General features: G+C 36.6%; 1 protein-coding gene across 5 annotated transcripts in view; it reads right to left on the bottom strand.

Annotated features, from left to right (window-relative positions):
- The window catches only part of SPATA17 (spermatogenesis associated 17), a 196,714-nt gene that overhangs the window by 85,932 nt on the left and 90,680 nt on the right, over positions 1–20,102 (bottom strand). For all 5 annotated transcript variants that reach the window (XR_006199131.1, XM_042926292.1, XM_042926291.1 and 2 more), the window contains 2 exons: positions 7,075–7,278; positions 587–735 (listed from right to left, as the gene is read on the bottom strand). Coding sequence is in view for 4 of the 5 variants with exons in the window: in XM_042926292.1 (XP_042782226.1) it covers positions 587–735; positions 7,075–7,278 (353 nt within the window). In the remaining variant the exon portion in view is untranslated. The remainder of the gene's footprint in view (positions 1–586; positions 736–7,074; positions 7,279–20,102) is intronic.

Below are 20,102 nucleotides of genomic sequence, written 5' to 3'. Positions count from 1 at the left end.
TGTACTTAACATGTTTTAATATCTTGTTATGTGTCCTGCAACTGCGAGCACTACTATATTAAAAAGGGGTCAAACATTGTCCAAGGCCTGGCTCTTCAGGAGGTGTTTTTGGAGTCTGTTGTACACTGCACCTGATTTATGAAAACTACAATGTATATCAGCGTTTCCAAATTAAATTTAGTCCACATTAAGAAAAATTGTTTTTGTTCTGTTGGATCTTATTTTGGAAGCATCATAAATACATAGGCTTTCACTAGATAATTAAGGTAATTATTTTCACAGATGTATGGACAGTAGTCACTTATCCCCTTGGAATGCCATTAATTCACACACACACACACACACACACACACACGTGTGTGTGTGTGTGTGTGTGTGTGAATAAATATGTCTTCATATATATACACATTTATATATATTTACATATATAAATATATAAAACATTTGCATGTTGCTTCTGAATGGGTCAAGGGTGGCTTTACCTTTTTTCACCAAAAAAAGATTCTCTATAATCAGGAAATAAAAAATGTTGGATCCCTTAAGGCACCCAACATGGTACAGCTATGTTTTTAAACTAAGAACTCACCTATTGTCATTTATATTTCGCATCCACTCTTGTTTTCTGAGTTCTTCTCTGGCCATCTTTAACTCATTGATTGGTTCTGCCATCCACAATGTTGGCTCCAAAGGCTTGTAGCGCTGTTCGAGTACTTCGGTGATATCACGGAAAGGTCCCTGACAAGAAAGAATGAGGAAATACTCTACTATGGAAGATTCGTTGTTATATTTTTGATGACTAAAGGTGCTGAATATTTACAAAGTATAGTAAGTTTACCAAATTATTTTTAAATAACAAGCTATTCTTCTCTGAATTAGAAAATACATAAGAGGGGCACCTGGGTGGCTCAGCTCAGGTCATGATCTCACAGTTTGTGAGCCCCACATGGGGCACCACGCTGTTAGCACTTGGGATTCTCAATCTCTCTCTCTCTCTCTCTCTCTCTCAAAATAAATAAGCAAGCTTAAAAAAGTACATGATAATATCACATCTTCAAGAAATGTTCACACAAGTAGTAAATATTTTGATAAATTTTTAAATTTTAAATTTGATAAATATTTTGATAAATATTTTGATTTGATAAGTACAAGTAGTAAAATATTTGATATTAGCCAGAATTTCCCTATGTACATCAAAAGACTTTTCATGCTAAAACTCTTAAATTTGTAGTTATAAGTTACTTTGTTTTCTAATTAAAAAAATGTTTCTTCTGGTATAATTTTAAAAAAAAATTCTCTCCCTTTTTGAGCAAGTAAAAGTATTAGGAAAAATTCTGAGCATTGCTTTTAAAAAGCTCTCTTATAAACAGAAATAGCATAGCAAGTGTTTTTTTATTAAGATAAAACTTTGAAGTTAATGCCACAACTTATGCTTAATTGGCGATCCTCCAAAACACAGAGGGGCCATAATTGTAATTAATTTAAGTGTTCTTTATTTAAAATTCTAAATTCTATTGCATAATAGCTCTGATACAATGGCAACTATTTAATGGTACAAATACATAGGAGAGGAAAGTCCATAAGCTGCAATAGTGAAAACTGTTTTACAACATATCCTACCTTTAAATTAGTAGTTACTTACACTAATTACTAGAATCCACTGATTGTCTGATTAGTATCATATTAAGTACAATACAAATCAGAAGTGGCTCCAGATTCTGCTATGCCATTAATTACATACTGCTTTCTTTTTTCATCACTATCGTACAGGAGGGAAGTGATGTAAAATGGACAAAGATTCCTAATCATATTCCTTATCCTTAAAGATCGCTTCTTTAAATAGGTTATCACTAACAAGACACAGCTGGAGTGACTGCAAGCACTGAGTGAAGACTGTGGGGCTAATAAAAAGAAATGATTCACGCCTCATTTATGTTCACTTATGTTTTACATTAATAGAAACCAATAATAGGAACCAGTTACCATAAAAGTCATGGACCGTAAATAACACAAATGGCAAATAAGTATCATCTAGTACTTTTCACAGCTGGACAGGAGGATTGCTATATTTGAAAGTAGTTAATGGATTTTTATTGGAACTTGACTTTTTAAAGAGACAGTAACATGATTCCAAGTTCACCACTAAGAAATCAAATGGGGATTTTTTTTTTCTCTTTACAGATTCTTAATGTTTTCCTTTGAGAAATTCTATGGTTTAAAAATTAATACTTGGTTGTGTTATCAGGGAAAATTATTTCTCTAGACCTTTTTCCCTCATATGTAAAATGGAATAATAACTCACAAAATCAATCTTACAATATATGAGATAATGTAAGTAACACTCTTAGCATTGTACTCAGAACATACTAAACACTCAAAAGTGATACTCCTGGCTTCATTTTCATTATTAGTTTCAAGAGAAGTTTGAAAAAGGTTTTGAACAATAGCAGTGTCATATATATATATATATATAATATATATATATATATATATATATGAGGAAATGGGCAAGGCTAGTTCTTTGAAGGAACCGGCATTCACAAGGAGGAATGGTCTTCTATCCATTTGCAGACTTACTTGTTCTGGAGCTTACTGTTTCCAGAAAGACTAGGAAATGAAAAAGGAGGAGCCCTACTCAAGCAGCAAAATTTAGGACAAAAATAGACCCAGTCTCTCTTTGGGGCTTACTATAACCTTTGTGGCCCTAGTCCTCCTGTTAGCATGTCCGTCTCTCTATGTCCCTCAGTGCCTGGTCCACACATTTCTATCCTAAACAATCCATGTCTTGCCTCTGAGCTCGATACAACTCCTCCCTGGTAAGCAAATGACATGTGCTGTCAAGCTTCTCCTATGCCAACGCTCTTTCAGTTTGTGCCTTTTAGATCTCAAGTGATCACTTAACATTGATCATACCTGGAGTGACATGGGGTCGCAGGTTTTGGACATAGCTTCAAACTTCAGATCTGCTCATTGTACCCCTTTCCAAATATTAATCCCTACAATGCCTAGACTCAACCCGGAATGTTAGTCTCCTTTGGCTCTTAGCTATAGTTTTCCAAAGTTGGATTTTATTTGCCTCCAACCAAATCCTGATTATAAAGGTCAAATATATTTATGTTCTTCTGTGTTTTTAATAGCCCATGTCACTTTATAGTCATCTTGTATTTTTAAACTATTCTCAAAGCTTAAATAATAATGAAGTTGTATTTCAAACTCCTAACATTTTCTCATACGTTTAAGAAATTTAGCTTACAAGTACAGACAGATCATCGGAGTACAAATATTCTAATTTGGAGTAGAGCATATATAATCTTAAATTTCCCTAATGATGTATGTAGCTTTATATTATTAGATAACATAAAGGAAATGGGGTTAAGTCTAATAAAACCACAACAGTAAACATCCCATTCTGTGAAAACAAGAATGGAAAGAAGGAAAAAAAGAAGACAAGGAATTGAGGAAAGGAGAAGCCAAAGGAAGCTGAGAGAGAAGCAGGTGGGATGAAAAGATGGGTTGAGGAAGAATGGGAAGGAAGGAAATACAAAAGAAGGAAAGAAAGGAAGAAAGACGAGATATAATGGTGTGGAGGGGAGGAAAGAAGACCAGGGATAGGAATAAGGAGATAGGAAAAGAAGGAAAGAGAAGAAGAACAAGGGTAGAGAGCAAAAGCAAAAAAAGGAAGAAAGAAGGGAGCAGAAAAGAAAATTAACAATGATCATTATTTTGTGGTATGCTAGATAAAGGTAATTTCTGAGTATGTGTATATAAGTATACACATGTGTATGATATACATCTGCATATGTATCCATATATATACACACGTATAAAATCTTCCATATATATGTATATTCCATAAGTATATATACACATGTATATTTTATATGAATGTATATATATTTTTCTATGTGTCTTCATATAGATATACTATTGTGATATAGAAAGAAATATATATTGTATGGTCCTTGTCACTGATTCCTGGCATAGACTTCCTAAAATGCTTGGGATTTCCTGAGTGATGGGGTGCCTTTGTTATTCAAAACAAGATTACACCTGAGATTATGCTATTGACATGATTTAGATCCTTAGCAGCCTCAAGATGAGACTGGTCACCAGAAAGAAGGTTGAAATTTCCAGCCCCATTTCGGATCTCCAGTGAAATCTAATGGAGTTCAAGATTGAGCTTTATAAAAACTCTTACACGGAGATTTGATGAGCTTCTTAGCTTGCACACACTATCTACGTGCTGGGAAAGTGGTGCACCCAACTCTGTGGGAACAGAAGCCTGTGCGCTCTGGATGCTTTCAGAGCTCACTCTATGTTCCTCTTCATCTGGCTGTTTACTTGTACCCTTTATAATAAAGAAGTAAATGTAAATAAAAGGTCTTCCTGAGTTCTTGAACCATTCTAGCAAATTATCAAACCTTAGGTTGGGGTCAGAGGACTGCTCAATTATAGCCAGTTCAGTAAAAAGTACGGGAGACCCAGAAATTGCGACTGGTATGTGAAGTGAAGAACATTTTTGTGGGGTCAAAAGCCCGTAAGCTGCGGAGTTTGCATGAACTCCTGGTAATTAGTGTCAGGTAATTAGTGTCAGTTTTTACATGTATATTTTTATATAGAAAATGTATATTTTATTTATATAAAAATATACATGTAAAAATGGTTCACATATATCATATATATAGGTATATATATATATGTGTGTATATATATATATATATGTATATATATATATATCTTCCATGTGCATTCCATAAATACTAAATACATATATGTATAAATAGAACGCTATGGGGGAAGCTATGTAAAGTAATAAGTGGTTGTATTGAGAAAAGCATATTAATAGAGATGCAGAGTGAATACAAACTTGTATAAAATAAGCCGTATTAAGAAGCATAGAAAAGCAAAGCAAAGTAGTGAAGTTAATATAAAATACCAGTATTATAAAACTCATATAAAATGATATTAAATGTGCATGGTTAACATTGTAAATATTATACAGTGTGGCAGTTTGATATGGTAACCTCTAGAGTATTTCCAACTCAGAAACATTTATATACCTATATCTTATTAATACCATATAATTTTCACATTTCCTAAGAAGTTGTATTCAGAATTACCCTATGAATTCTGTGTACTCCCAATAGCAATTTCACTGAAGATAGCATAAAATATAGATTATATTTTATATATCTGACACCTTAGCAACCATTGAGCACTTAATACACAAGCAATGATGATACTAGAACTATTTTCTTTATAGAATAACTAATACACTGAATTGCTCGTTCAGATGGTATCATGCAAAATTGTTACTTGTATCAACTGAAATAGTAATAGGCATAATTCAAATGGTAAAAATTCAGTTACGTATAAAATGCAATTTATATTTGTTTTCAAAACTATTTTAAATGCCTTTATTCGAATACTGGTATAACCTATATTTTGAAAAGAATCATGAAACCATACTCTGAAGGTATGTTCAAAATAAACTGAAATTTTTGCAATTATCTCTCCCTTGTCCTCTTGTTCAATTCCACTCTGTGTGTCACTCGATTTCAGAAAGAGGGAGAATTTTCAGCTTCTATGTTTTCTTAGATAAATTTTTTTACAGCTCTTTCTATAATATAGTGTATACCATCAGTTAATAGTATTTCCTTAGATAGTTTTAATGATCAGTTAGTAGCTTTAAGAGAGCAAAAAATGCACAAAATAAAGGGAATAAAAAAAACCAGTTTCAGAAAATGAATACATAAGATATCAGAAATAAGGCTTGGATGAGGTTGGCTTATTGCAAGCTGAGGAAATGGGTGTGGGTGTGAAAAGCAGTCTCGAAGATGTCCTCCAATGATCCCACTTTGGGATTCAAGCCCTTGCGTGGACTAGACTTACTCACTCCTAAAAACAGAATATGGCAGAAGTAATGGGCTGTCACTTGAGGCATGAGGTCATAAAAAGGGTGAGGCTTCCATTTTGAGAATTCTCTGAATGACCTCTTACATTCCCTGAATCATTCTCTGAATGATTCTTAGATTCCCCTGAGGGAAGCCAGCTGCCAGTGAGGCAGTAGTGTAGACAGGCCAACGTGAGAGGGGACTGAGATATGAACACGACCAACGATATGAGTGACCTTGGAAGAGGATGTCCTCATCCTTCCCTTCTTCCCTACAGTTGAGTTTTCACATGAAATCACAGCCTTGGCTGGCACATTGACTGCCACTATGAGAGATCTTGAGTCAGAGGTACTCACCTGAGCTGTACCTGCCACACACCACAGTTTCTCAGAGAAACTGTGAGAGAAGACATGTTTGTTGGTTTAAGCCATCAGGTTTTGAACCCATTTATTATATAGCAAAAGATATGCAGAGGCAAGCCTATGCAGGGAACTACCAGGTACGAGTCCCGCAAGTCTGGCTGTGCAAATCGAAATCAACCCAATTCTAGGTTGATGCTACCTGGTGGCGGTCGTCTACTCCAGATTAAATATTGATGGGGATCATAGAATTGTTGCTTTCTGGGCCTTTCGGGACGGTGGCGATCATCACCCAACACATCCTACTCCACCCTTCACCCCTAGGAAGTCATTTGCCAATCCAGCTCTATACCCATCCACAGGGAAGATTTGTCTCTGCTTGAGTCCTGCATTGTTTTCGATCCTCTGTAATTCTCCAGCTTGCACTTTTTAAATTAGTCAAACCTAAATTACGTTTAACATTGTATATAAAGATACGAATCATCACGTGAGAAGTTAAAGGTGATAATACATCTTATTTTTTTAGCAACATGTTACAACAAGTACTGTTGCAACAATATTCTTACAGAAAAAGAGTAGATCCTAGCCAAAAATCCTATGTGTTAAGTCTGTATCTGAAACCATAAAATTCAGTACTATAGAAATATTTGATTCCTTCCTTGGTATGTATTTGAAACACACTCTGGATTTATTAGCTATAGTTAAATTCCATAAAAAACCATTTTTCTTTCTTGTCACAAAGACAAAAGAACACAACAATAACCCTTAAAAAAACGGCAAGAATACAATCATCGACAGAATTCTTAGACGGAAGTGATAAGTACCTGACACTGCTTCCTATCAATGGGTGGCAGAATTTCAGATTGAGGAAGGGAGCGAGCACTCGTACAAGCCAGCCAGTTGCTAATGTTGATGTCGCGCTTCTGCTTAACTTTAGGCCTTTGGCTTATTAAGGGTTTTGCCTTCTGTAACCGCAATTCCCATGGATCGGGATCTTTTCTGAATGGTGAATTGTATATACCTGGAATCTGAAAAAAAGAACATAATGTTGATGTTTATCTTCAATTTTCACACGATGTAAAAGTAGGATAAAATTGTATCATAAAAATTGTCATATGTTTAAGGGCTATTTTACAGTAGAACTCTAGTTCTTAACTAGAGGCTGACTTCAGATTCACCCAAGGAGATTGCAAGGTACTCATTTTATCTCTACTCCAGACTAACAATTTCAGAATCATTCATAGTTAAAGACTACGCATGTTAAAAACCACTGAGCTATAAAGTCGGTTGAGCACTGACTTTAGCTCAGATCATGATCTCATGGTTCGTGAGTTCAAGCCCCCCATCGGGCTTGCTGCTGTCGGCTCAGAGCCAATTTCAGATCCTCTGTCTCCCTTTTTCTCTGCCCCTCTCCCGTGCTCTCTCTCTCTCTCTCTCTCAAAAAGGAATAAACATTAAAACAACAAAAAACAGCAACGACACCACACTCAGCTATAGCTTCTATCTGGCACATATGGCGTATTTTATACAAAAGTATTTAAGAAAACATAAGAGAAGGACATTAAGTCATTGTTTCTGTCTTCTGAGTATTAACTATATATACATAGATTTAATCATACCATTCACTTACACAACTCAAATATGCAATGGTTGAACCAGTTTCAGGCACAAAGTATGCACTCAATAAATACATGTTTTAATGATTATGTATTATACCACCTATTTAATGGCAGCTCTTTTAAGTTCTTCACTTTAAAATAATAAACTGTTTTATTAAACAGTTTTATTAAACAGAAATAAACTTTTTCTATTAGGTGTTGTACTTGTGTAGTGTCATATACCCTTAATGTTCTTTCATTGACTTGGTCACACACTGTATCAAACCAGTCCACTTACTTATTAGCACAGCGCCTGCTATGCAATAGAGGTTCAAGGGAGGTGTGTGCAACAAATGTTAAATTCAAGTATAGCAGATGTTCATTCCCTGAAAATTCAGTGGCGTTTGAGTATACAAACTGCATAGCAGTTTGACACTTTTTTCGTATATACAAATGCATAACCATAAGGACAAGTTACATTTTAACTTGACTTGACTTAACTTAACATGACTTGTTTGGTTTCTGTGTAGATACTCTAGACTAATGTAAAGAATGTATCCACTAAACCCATATAGTTTTTGCTATAATGTGCTTTTCTCTCATGTCACCATTATGTGCATACACTTTTCTGGTCACTATATTTACCTGACGGGATCAGCAGCTCCAAAGTAGTATCATTACCTTAGATTGCTGTCTTTGAAAAAACATCTTAAGAAAATTTTATATATTTTTTTAAATTTTTAATGTTTTATTTATCTTTGAGAGAGAGAGAGAGAGAGAGAGAGAGAGAGAGACAGAGACAGAGTATGAGAGGGGGAGGGGCAGAGAAAGAGAGGGGGACACAGCATCTGAAACAGGCTCCGGTGTGGGACATGATGCTCGTGAACTTCAAGATCATGACCTGAGCCGAAGTCGGATGCTGAACCGACTGAGCCACCCAGGCGCCCCCCCAAATTTTGTATTTCCAGGCTAATACTTCAGTTCAGTGTTAACCTTTGTCCAAAACCGGTTGAGGCTACAGTCAGTGTCCTATCCCTAATGCCTCATTAATAACCTGGGACAATTCCCTCACAGTTCCTACCCACCTACCACATTGTTTCATAATTACCTTTGTCTGTAAAGGTCTTCCCCAAACCAGCAGCTGGAGCACAGAGCTCTGTTAGGTATTTTTGTATCCCCACGGCCTAGTAGGGTACTTGGCACATAGTAGACATTCAAAACAACGAATGCTAAATGTGGTTATCGAGAACAATGATGCACTATTCAGAAAGGCCCATGAAGCCTCTCTTTTACGCTTGTTTTCCAAAACCACATCAATATCTCAGCAAAATGTTTATCTTATCAACTTCTTACAAACAAATACAGATTATACTCTTCTTATCTTTCTTAACATATCAGTTTCCATGTGCTTTCAAACACGCTGTGAGCTAGAACTAAATTATCATAGACCCATTGAGTCACCTCCAACTCAACTTTTCCTGTTATAGTTGAATTTTATTAGGTAACATGAAACCAATGCAAATATATTTAAATATCTTAAAAATGTTTTTGAACTGGGTCTTCTTTGGGATTTTTCCCCTATATAATTTATACAAAAAAAAGGTATCGAAAATATTACGGGTAATTGTATAAACCATAGTTAATGCCATACTAACATTCTCTCATTATAATACTAAATATCAAATAAGGCAGACTCATAAACAGTTTAAATGATGTTAATTAAAGACAATATGTGCACATATACTTAAAATAGTTTTTAGCGTAATTTTTAAGTGGGTGATAATTTTTAAGATGATTTTCAGGGTGATTTTCTATGATGAGAATGTACCAACTATAATGAGAATAAACACAATATTATATTAAAAGAATATTCTGACATAAAATATAACTAAATCTCTATAGCCTATGAGAAAGGAGAATGCCACTCTATTTCGTGATGATCTAGCTAATTTAAGTCTGTTAGTTTATCATTTTCACAACCTTGCAGATTAAAATTGTGAAATAGGTACAATTTAACCAGGCTATCATTTATCAGTTAAAAATATCTATCTACTTGAATAACTGCTATTAACTTTACCCCATTAGAAATCTTTTTTGGTCTCCTTCCACATTTGCATGCACATGTATACATAGGCTAGATGGGAAATGCAAATAGATCAGTAGACATGATAACTTTCCTAAATTATATTTTGCAACCTATATGGAGACCTCCTCATGTGTATTCTCTTTGCAATTTAAATCAAATATCGGTAGAAAATATATTTTAATTGAATTTAAAATGTATCATTGAAAATCTTCAAGGTGTCGGTTAGTTTAGAAATTAATTTAATACATTTGCTAACTTACGTCAATGAAAACAGCCCAGCCCTCCCTCGGTCCCTACAGCAAGCAAATACTCTATTTATTTATACTGATACAGTATTCATTTAACTATTACTTCTTTAAGTAAATAAAACAACCCTAACTTACTATTGTCTCAATTGGACACGCCATAATTTTGCAAGCCACTTGTGAACAATGGTTTGTTGTGGATTTTAAAAAAAATATTACTATGAGTCACAAAAGACAAGGTTAATCCTAAGGGACCGTGACATATTTTTCAGTTTTCACATTTTTCGCAACTTAGAAGGGCTACTGCCAAGCTAGCTTTTGGGACTTCATTTTCAGCAATAATTTTCTAGAGTGACCAACACTATGGGGAAATCTGTGCTAACTGTTTAAAAAAAAAAAAAAGCCTACAACTGAGTTATTTGCAGCACTGTCATGCTAACATTCAACTCAATAAGACCCAAGAAATCTCAGGAGAGGACTCTGCTAATAGCTTCTTACTGACCTCCTTGCATCAGGCTGGGCTGCTGACTGGTGGCCCAGTGGTGAATACGGCAAATGAGGTGTGAAAGCACTGATTTTTTTTAAAGGCTATGATTCTGACTCGTCAAAAGGAAAAAAAAAAAAAAAAAGGCAATGAGTTATATAATAGATATATATTTTTCTTGAATTCCCCCCTTCAGACCCTCCATCATGGGAACTTAAGCATGACCTGGAATATTAATTATGTCAGGTTGAGCAACGAGCAAATGTACCATTTGTTACCCAGTCACCCTTAGCATTACATTAATATTTTGAACCATTCCATATTTCTAACAACCTATCAGTTTCTCTTTTCTTCCCGGTTTTTATTCTTTATTAAGTATTGTGTGGGAAAGTACTTTAAAAAATGCAGTTGGTTTAAAAACAAATGGGTGGTAGATATGGAGCATCTACTGTTTTATTTCATGGAGAATGTTTTCACGGTCATTTCCCACTCATCCACAGGCCTTCATTTTGCCTGGGGGAAGCTCTATTCTAATTTTTGCTTCTTCTCTCTGTTATTGAGGTTTACTTTTTTAAAACACGTTTCTGTAAAATACAAAGAATTTGAAACATGACTGTGTACCCTTACGGCTTCCAAAGCAGAATGACCAGCGTTTCAATTTCGGATTCTGCCATCTGAGAAATAATAATTTCTCATAATTTCCAAGTAGCTGCTTACTCAGGAATGAACAGCTACTACGTACACAGGAGAGGTGGGAGGATTCAAGTTTTACTTCTGCGAGTGACAATTACACAGTGAAGGGAATTGCGGATTGCCACACAAAGGAACAAAATTAAAAGGTATTTTCTTGGACAAGGATTCAGAATTTGTGAGTACGGGGCGGGGGGGCTGCGGAAGATACACGGTTCTAGAAAGGGGGGCTGACTAAAATATGTTCAGGTTCTAAGATTTAATAAAAATGATTTTACAAATTACACTCTAAGCCAGCCCAGAAGAGTAGTAAAGATCTCTAATAAGTAGGAAAGTAAAAGTGGGCCTGAGAACTGTGAATGAAGTATTTGCGAGGCTAAGGACTGCTGAATCAACACTGACCAGTGCACTTCATCATCATTATTGAGACATACTCGTGCCAGGAGATTTATAAAAATCCCACTCAGCAAATAATTGCCCTGCTGTTAGGAGATAGTCAGAGTGTTAACACACTGTCACAGTCCAGTGTTTAGTAAGATATTCTACATTCAATTACTCTTGCTGAGAACTAAAAGGAAACATGGTCATTTCTCAGCTACTACAGTTATGCTTCCACATGCATTTCAGACAATAGTCATGTTACCCGTCAGACACGGTAGCCCAGAAGGAATAAGAATTTCATGGAAACATTTGGTATTTGCAAAGAATAGATTTGGTAGAAAACTTGTCTATATAAAGCAATATGAAAAAAAAAAATGACTAATGACACATCCCTTTCTGTTACTTCAGTTAAGGAGAATTTTTAAGTTTTGAGTCAAAGTACAGAGTGGGGTCATGTAAAATGGAGACCCCAGATGTAGCTGGCTTCATTAGTTTAACAAATGATATTTATAAATCATGTGGATTCTGTAATTGTTATTATCATATATTAAAATGCTTTAATTAAATATTGAATAAGACAAAGAAATTTAAATAAAATCCCGTCCTCTATATACTAATTCAATTCAATAAATATTTAGCAGCTACTAACTTAGAAACACTTTACTGGATCTAAGGTGGGTACAGATGAACAAAAAGAGATCACTCCCATCAAGCCATTCTCAGTGGTGGGGGAGGGAGGGTTAGGAGAGTGATTTTGTGGCTGACGATGACATACCCAGCCTATAGTAAGTATCCTCTAATTACTGTTGTAGAAGAGGTACACACCAGAGATTATGGGAAAGGTATTTATCTTTTAGAAAATTCTGTGGAAAAAGTATCTGGCTTTGTTCTAAAGATAGGTAGAATTTTGGTAATGAAAAGAAGGGAAGTAAGGCATTCCAGGCTAAGCGAAGGGTAAAAATAAAGACAAACGTATTTGTGGGAAAACACAGAGCGGTTGTTCAGTGAACATCATATTGGCCAGTTTAAGCATGAAGCTATAGTCAGAGATGAGGTTGTAAAGATAAACCGGGGCCAAACTCTAGAAGGCTACAAGTTACACTTACTTTTTACATAAATGGGAGTCTATTGATTTTCACATTCTCCTTTAGAAGGTAAACTCGGGAGGAAGTCTTAAGCATGCCCTACTAGTACATGAAGTCTACAGAAACACACTTCATGGAAACACTGGTGAAAACCACAATATTACAAAGAGACAGAGCTAGCATCAGATATGGCAGGGACATTGGAATTATCAGAACAGAAATTTAAAACAACTATGATTAATATGTTAAGGGAGCTAGTGTATAAAGTAGTTAGCAGACACGAACAGGTAGGCAATGAAAACACAGACATGGAAATTCTAAGAAAGAATAAAAAAGAAATGCCGGGGATCAAAAATACGGTAACAGAAATGAAGACTGCTTTTGGTGGATTTATTTGTAGACAGGACATGGCTGAGGAAGGAATCTCTGAACTTGAGGATATGTCAACAGAAACTTCCAAAATGGAAAGGCAAAGAAAAAAATGTCTGATACAAATATAACAAGAATATCCAAGAAAGGTAGGATAACAAAAGGTATAACATCACATCATGGGAACATCCAGAAGAAGGAAGAGAGAAAGGAGCAGAAGACATATGTGAAGTAATGGTGACTGAAGCTTTTCCCAAATTAATATCATACATCCAATCACAGATCCAAGAAGCTCAGAAAACACCAAGTGAAATAAATGGCAAACAAACACATAAACAAACATATACCTGGGCCCATCATACTTAAAATCTTATAAGAAGCAGAGGTGATAAGCACCTTACCTTCAGAGGAACAAATATAAGAATTACATTCAACTTCTCTTCAGAAACCCTGCAAGTGAGAGGACAGTAGAATAGAATACACCACCCAAGGTGAACCCTAATGTAAAAGATGGACTTCGGGTAATAACGATGTGTGGGTGTAGACAGTATATGGCAACTTCCTGACCAAATGTGTTGTGAACCCCAAACTGCTCAAATTTTAAAAAGCCTATTAAGAATAGTTAAGCCTATGCTTAGCCTATAACACAACAATTCCATCCTTGGGAATCTGTACAAGACAGATGAAAAAAATATGCCCACACAAAGACCTGCATGCAAATGTTTACAGCAGGATTATTCACTGATGCCAAAATTGAAATGAAACAATACAAATGTTCATCCACAGATTATTAACTGAATATAGTTATCTGGAGAACAGAACACTATCAACAATAAAGAGAAAGGAAATACTGATGTGTGCTATAGCATGGAAGAATCTCAAGAACATTATTCTAAATAAAAGGAGTTAGACACAATACCACATATTATGTAATTTCATTCGTATAAAATGGTCCAGAAAAGCAAATGTAGATTAAGACATGGGTATAGACACAGGTATATAGGAAATCTCTGTACCATTTGCTCCATTCTGCTGTGAACCTAAAATTGCTCTAAAACAATCTATTACAAAAAAAGCAAATGGTGCCATCAGCTCTGTGTCTTAAGCCAAAAACCTGAGAATCACCTTTGATGATGCATGGTCTTCCCCTGTCCCTTATAGCCAACCCAGCAACAAGTTCTATTCATGCTACCTCCAAATTCTATCTTGAATCCATAGGTATCTATTTAGGCCCACAGCCAACACCTTTATTCAAGCAACCTTATTTACCAAAGTGCTTCAAACTGAAATTTAGCTCTTCTCCATCTGTTCAGCTTTGAACCCCACTTACCTTCAGGGGAAGCCAAAGCAATAATTAAAACGATTATTTTAGCCCCTAAAAAACTATGTGTATTTTTAATGCACTTAAAAATTCTAACAAATTCTGAACAAAGTCCCTTTTTTCTGTTCCAACCTCTTTTAAGTCACGCTTTCTATCCCTCACTATCTCCCATCCACATTGGTTTTCATTTCCTCACAACATGCCAGGCTACTCCATGACTCAAATTCACAAAATGTTTTTCCTATCTGCTTATTTGCCTGGCCAAAGTATACTCATCCCTAAGAATTCATATTAAATCTCACTTGTTTGGAAAGACCTCTTGTCACCCCCCCCCCCATATACTTTGTCCTGTTATATTTTTTCTCCCTCTCAAAATCTTCTGTTCATTTTCTTCCTGGAACTTACAACTTCTAATTGTACACATATATGACTTTGCTTTTTGATGTTTATCTCCCCAATTATCTAGAATTTAAGCTCCATCAGGGCAAGAACTATGTCCATTTTATCGGCCTCTGTGTACTTAAGTTTGTGGTTCTCAAATCTGGCAACACAGGACAGTTATTTGGGGAACCTGATAAATACTATGTCCAAGGCCCAACCTAGACCAACTCAACCAGAATCTTTGACGCAGTCTGGGCATTAGTTGAGTTTAATTCTGTGTTTTAAAGCTGATGTGCAGCCAGAATTGAGAACCCTGACTTATAGCCTATCTTAATATCTGGCTCAGAGTAGACCATCAATCCATATTTATCTGAATAAGGAATATAGACCAGCAGTCTGGGAAAATGCGAAGACCGTTTATTGAAAGGTAAGAAGAAAGAGCAGTGGAAATAGAAGAATGACATGGACAGGGAGCATTCTACAGAACCAGAACCAGAGGACATTGATAATACGTTTATTAAGAAGAACGTAAGAGAATGTGGACTTACAGAGAAACTTGGGCTTAGATCCCAGGCAGAGAAGGTGGAAAGAGGGGACAGTCAGGCAGGTATATTACTACCTGTTTTGGAGTTACTCGAATTGAGCTTCCCCCAAATCCAGGTTGAAAGGTCCAGTGTAGAGCTGGAAGAGTAGGTCCGGAACTTGGGAAAAAGGTCATAGGCGGCAAATGGAGTTGTTTTCTGAATTGAAATAGCTGAATGTATGAAAATGAATGGGGTCACTGAGGGAGAGCATGTGGGGAATTCAGGGGGGCGGTCTTAGGAGTGTGCACATGTAAGAGATGAGTAGGCGAGGAGAAGCCCATGAAGGACACTCAAAAGAGCAAACGGCGAGGGAGGAGAGGCAGGACGCAAGGGAGAAGACGGTTCCGTGAAGGAGGTCAGCAGTGTCAGAGGCTCGGGAGAGGTGGAACAGCATGGGGACAAAGAATGCACCACTGGCATGGTAATTAGAAGGTGACAGGTGACCTCCACAGAAGCAAACTGTGTTCTTGTGGCACCTATCACATCGTAATTCATTGAATGTCAGGAGAGAAAAAGAAGTAGAGACTGATTTGAGTCTTTTAAATACAGGAATATTATCATGACTCAGAAAATCGTGGGACTAAAAGAACATTTTTCCCCCAGTCAGGATTTCCCTTTATATTGCATTTTGAAAGAATTTCTGAGAGAAGATTCCACGTAAAAGACTTTCTGGGAAATCTTTCCCACTAAACAATCCTTTTGTCTTTTTCTCTGTAAATGTCAGGTCACTATTCTACTAATCCCTGTAAGGAGTGGATGAAAGTTGCTTATTTTCTTGCTTAGGAAAATTTTCTAGGCCTGCTCCTTTTCCTAACACATAGAAACTCCCTTCCCCACCTCCAAAAAAACCAAACAAACAAACAAACAAACAAACAAAAACAGCTTCATTTACTTCCTCCCCTCCTTGATCTGCTACCTTGGCACTCTCTCTAGATTTGGCTTTGATTCCTGCTTTTCCATGTGAGTCACAGCATTGACAGTTTATAAATAATTATAAAATACTGGAATCAGTATTGATACGGATATATAACCATACTGAGAATAGACTATTCTGTGGGGTCAGGATGGCTGGTATTTAAGACGTGTGAAGGAAGACAAGGAATGTGCCTGGTGTGTAAGATAAAGGAAGGCATTCCTAGAACACAAAGATTTGCAAAGGAATAGAAACTTTAAGTGACTTTGATATTAAAGAACTATAAATAGCCCTATATAATGTCAGAGTAAACAGATACACAAGAATTACTGAAGAAGACTGAGAAGAAATGATGAAAGAGTAGAAGAAAAAGCTGATCGTAAGGTCATCAAGGCCAACGCAACTTTGAATATCTCAGGTGTGATGAGCCAGGTGCAAAACTCCCAAAGGTTGGTGGATTTAAAATTAGGAGACTCCTGGGTGACCTCACCAAAAATTATTCTGAATAGTGCAGTGCAAGTGGAAACCGAATTCCGCAACGATTGGAAAATTCCCTATTGCAACGTCTCAAACACCCAATTTCTACATGTTCTGCGCTGGCTTATTATACATACCAGTAAAGTATGAATGACCTAAGAAAAATAGTAAAGGATGTTCCACCACCCACCCCAAACCTTCCATGGTATACCATTTCCACCCCCCTCAGAAACGTATTATTTTCTCTTGCCCAGTTCTTCGTTTTTTTTTTTTTTTTAAATGCTTATTTATTTATTTTTGAGAGACAGAATACAAGTAGGGGAAAGGGAGAGAGAGGGAGACACAGAATCCAAAGCAGGCTCCAGGCTCTGAGCTGTCAGCACAGAGTCCGATGTGGGGCTTGAACCCATGAACCTTGAGATCACGACCTGAGCCGCAGTCAGATGCTTAATGGACTGAGCCACCCAAGTGCCCCTCCCCCCCCTTTGCTCAGTTCTACACACGATTTAATTTAAAAATGATTGCAGGGGCGTCTGAGTGGCTCAGTCAGTTGAGTGTCCGACTTCAGCTCAGGTCATGATCTCAAGGTTCGTGGGTTTGAGCCCCACATCTGCGCTCTGTGCTGACAGTTTAGAGCCTGGAGCCTGCTTTGGACTCTGTGTTTCTCTCTCTCTCTCTGCCTCCTCCACTCATGCACTGGCTCTCTCAAAAATAAACATTAAAAACTGAAAAATAAATAAAAATAAAAATGATTTCATAGTTTGGGTTTAAAAGATGACTTTCAAGACAATTAGTTGCTAACAGAAAAATACAGAAACCGTCAACAGGATTGAAAACTTTCTTTTGTTAAAGAAAATGTACTAATAGAAAGGAGCATTTGTCAAACTATATTCCCAGTGTTATCTGGGGCTCTGTAAGAAACTGATTTCCCAAGAGTCTTTGAAGAAAGATTTCTTAAGCAAACAGGAGGAAGCCATTTTAAGTTTTATCAAAAGTATAGGATTGACTGCCTCATGGGGAAATGCCTTAATCTGGTTGGCTACAATCTTGTGACCAGATCTCAAAGACCACCTCATTTTCAGACTACTGTGCTCTCACACAGTCTTTTTCTGTAGACCTGTGGCTTCCTGTATGGAAATTATTAATTAGTGCCTATTAGGTACAGATTATACCTGCCACTTTGTGATAATTGAGCTGAGTGATTAGGATTTTTTCACTTTTCTGTGTGACCCTTAAATAAAAACTTTATCTTTTTTGGGTTATCTTTTGCTTTCCTGTTTTGTTCTGACCTCCTTGGTGGTAGGGAGCCCAGAAAATTACACAATGCTTCACAATTGTGCTATCTTTTATCTCAACTCAAACTGTAAGACCCTCTCGCGGTAACACAATTTGGCCACAAACACAATTAAAGGGAAAGTGATTTAATCAGAGGAAGTTGGCCAACACAATATTTTGATCAAAAAAACTGATCTCGTGTAAAATGAATAAAGTCTAGTCTCTGGCGTTGGGGTGTACTACTGAGTTGTTTCACAAGTTGTTATGTGGGCTTTTTGTCATTTCATTCCTCACTTCAAAAACATGAAGAATACCTCCCTTGTACTTTTTAACACATTACTTCATTTCAGTCTATTATATCATTACTGTGCTAATGAAAATAAAGAACTGGTGCAGCAACTTGAATTTCTCTACAATAAGAGATAATTGGATCAAACACCTATTTATCTATTTGGTTTTTGGTCAAAATGCTCATGCTCAAATAATTATCTGCCAAATTAATCCCAGCTCTCCTTTATGTTCTCTTTTATACTCATCTTCAACTACCGTTATTTCTTTTCCCAACAATTCTGATCCCTTGACTGTAATCCTTTCAACCTTGCCCTATGAAATCCCTCTCCCATCTATGCTAAGCAACTTCTCTTTGCACCCAAAACTTTTCAATAAATATATTCTCTACCTTCTTTTTTTTTTTCTTTTTTATTACAACTGGAACTTCCTTTGCAGGCCCACTGAACAAAGCATTTTAGAACTCCCCTGTATCATAGTGACCAGGGAGAGATTTGCATTTTCTTAGTTCACAATGTCACTTTCAAACCAGTACTCATTGACCTTCTTGAAATATACATATGCAATCTTTTGTCCTTCCTTGCAGTTATCATTTGCCCATATTCATGATAGCCACTGGCACTTAGTTCAGTCTTCCTTTCTACTATGTGATGGGGGATAATTTTAGGTATGTCATGCATAGGTGGGGGACCCATCCCAACAGCATAGATTCATGGTTCTTCGACTCCTTCAACTTCACTGACCTTCACCTTTACACACTAGTACTGAGATCAAGAGTGAGATGTCAAAACCATTTGTATTCTTACAGATATCTCCTCATCTCAAATCAGAGGATCATAAGACAATGTGTAGTGGTGTTGAATACGACATCTATTGTTTCAGAATTTCAGCTGATGCCTCAAAGGCAAAAATACTTAAAAGATGATATAAGTACTCACCCTTATTCCTTTCCTCATGGCTCTTTTCCCAACAAGACAAACACAGTGCCCAGCAGCTATCCAGATGTACCCATGAAGGCTTGCCTGTCTTCCTGTGAGGGAGCCCTGCATCTTAGACTCATGCCTCTCACCTCCTGATGCTTAAAGAAACTGATAAGCTAATTCATACAAAGCATAAAAAGGTAATAATACTGAATATATTGTCTAGTAGTTATCTTCAAATAAATAGAAATTTAAAGATATGATTTCAGCCATCATCCAGGAAAATAATGTTGAACTAGGACCTTTTTCAGTCCTTTTTAAACCATACCATAAAGAGAGAGTATGGTTTTGAAAACAGCCACATCTTAGTTTGAATTTCACTTTCACCCTGTCTAGTTATGTAACTTGGCTTATTTTGGGACATAAAAGGTTTTTTAAAGAGTTAGCTTCCCCTTTGCCTTCTCTTTGAATATAGGATTTGCCATTTTAAACACCACCTAGGGGGCACCTAGGTGGCTCAGTGGGTTGAGAATCCGATGATCTCAGGTCATGATCTCACAGTTCATGGGATCAAGCCTCGCATTGGGCTCTGTGCTAACAGTGTGGAGCCTGCTTGGGACTCTCTCTTTCCCTCTCTCTGCCCCTCCCCTGCTCATGCTTGCTCTGCCTGTCTCTCTCTCTCTCTCTCAAAATAAATAAGCATCTAAAAAAATTTAAAAACACATGAAATATTCTACCAAATATAGGCATCAGTT

The sequence above is a fragment of the Panthera leo genome, chromosome F3 (assembly GCF_018350215.1).
Source record: "Panthera leo isolate Ple1 chromosome F3, P.leo_Ple1_pat1.1, whole genome shotgun sequence".
NCBI lineage: Eukaryota > Metazoa > Chordata > Mammalia > Carnivora > Felidae > Panthera > Panthera leo.
Note: the sequence above shows the minus strand (reverse complement) of the source record. Positions and strands in the feature narration are given on the sequence as shown.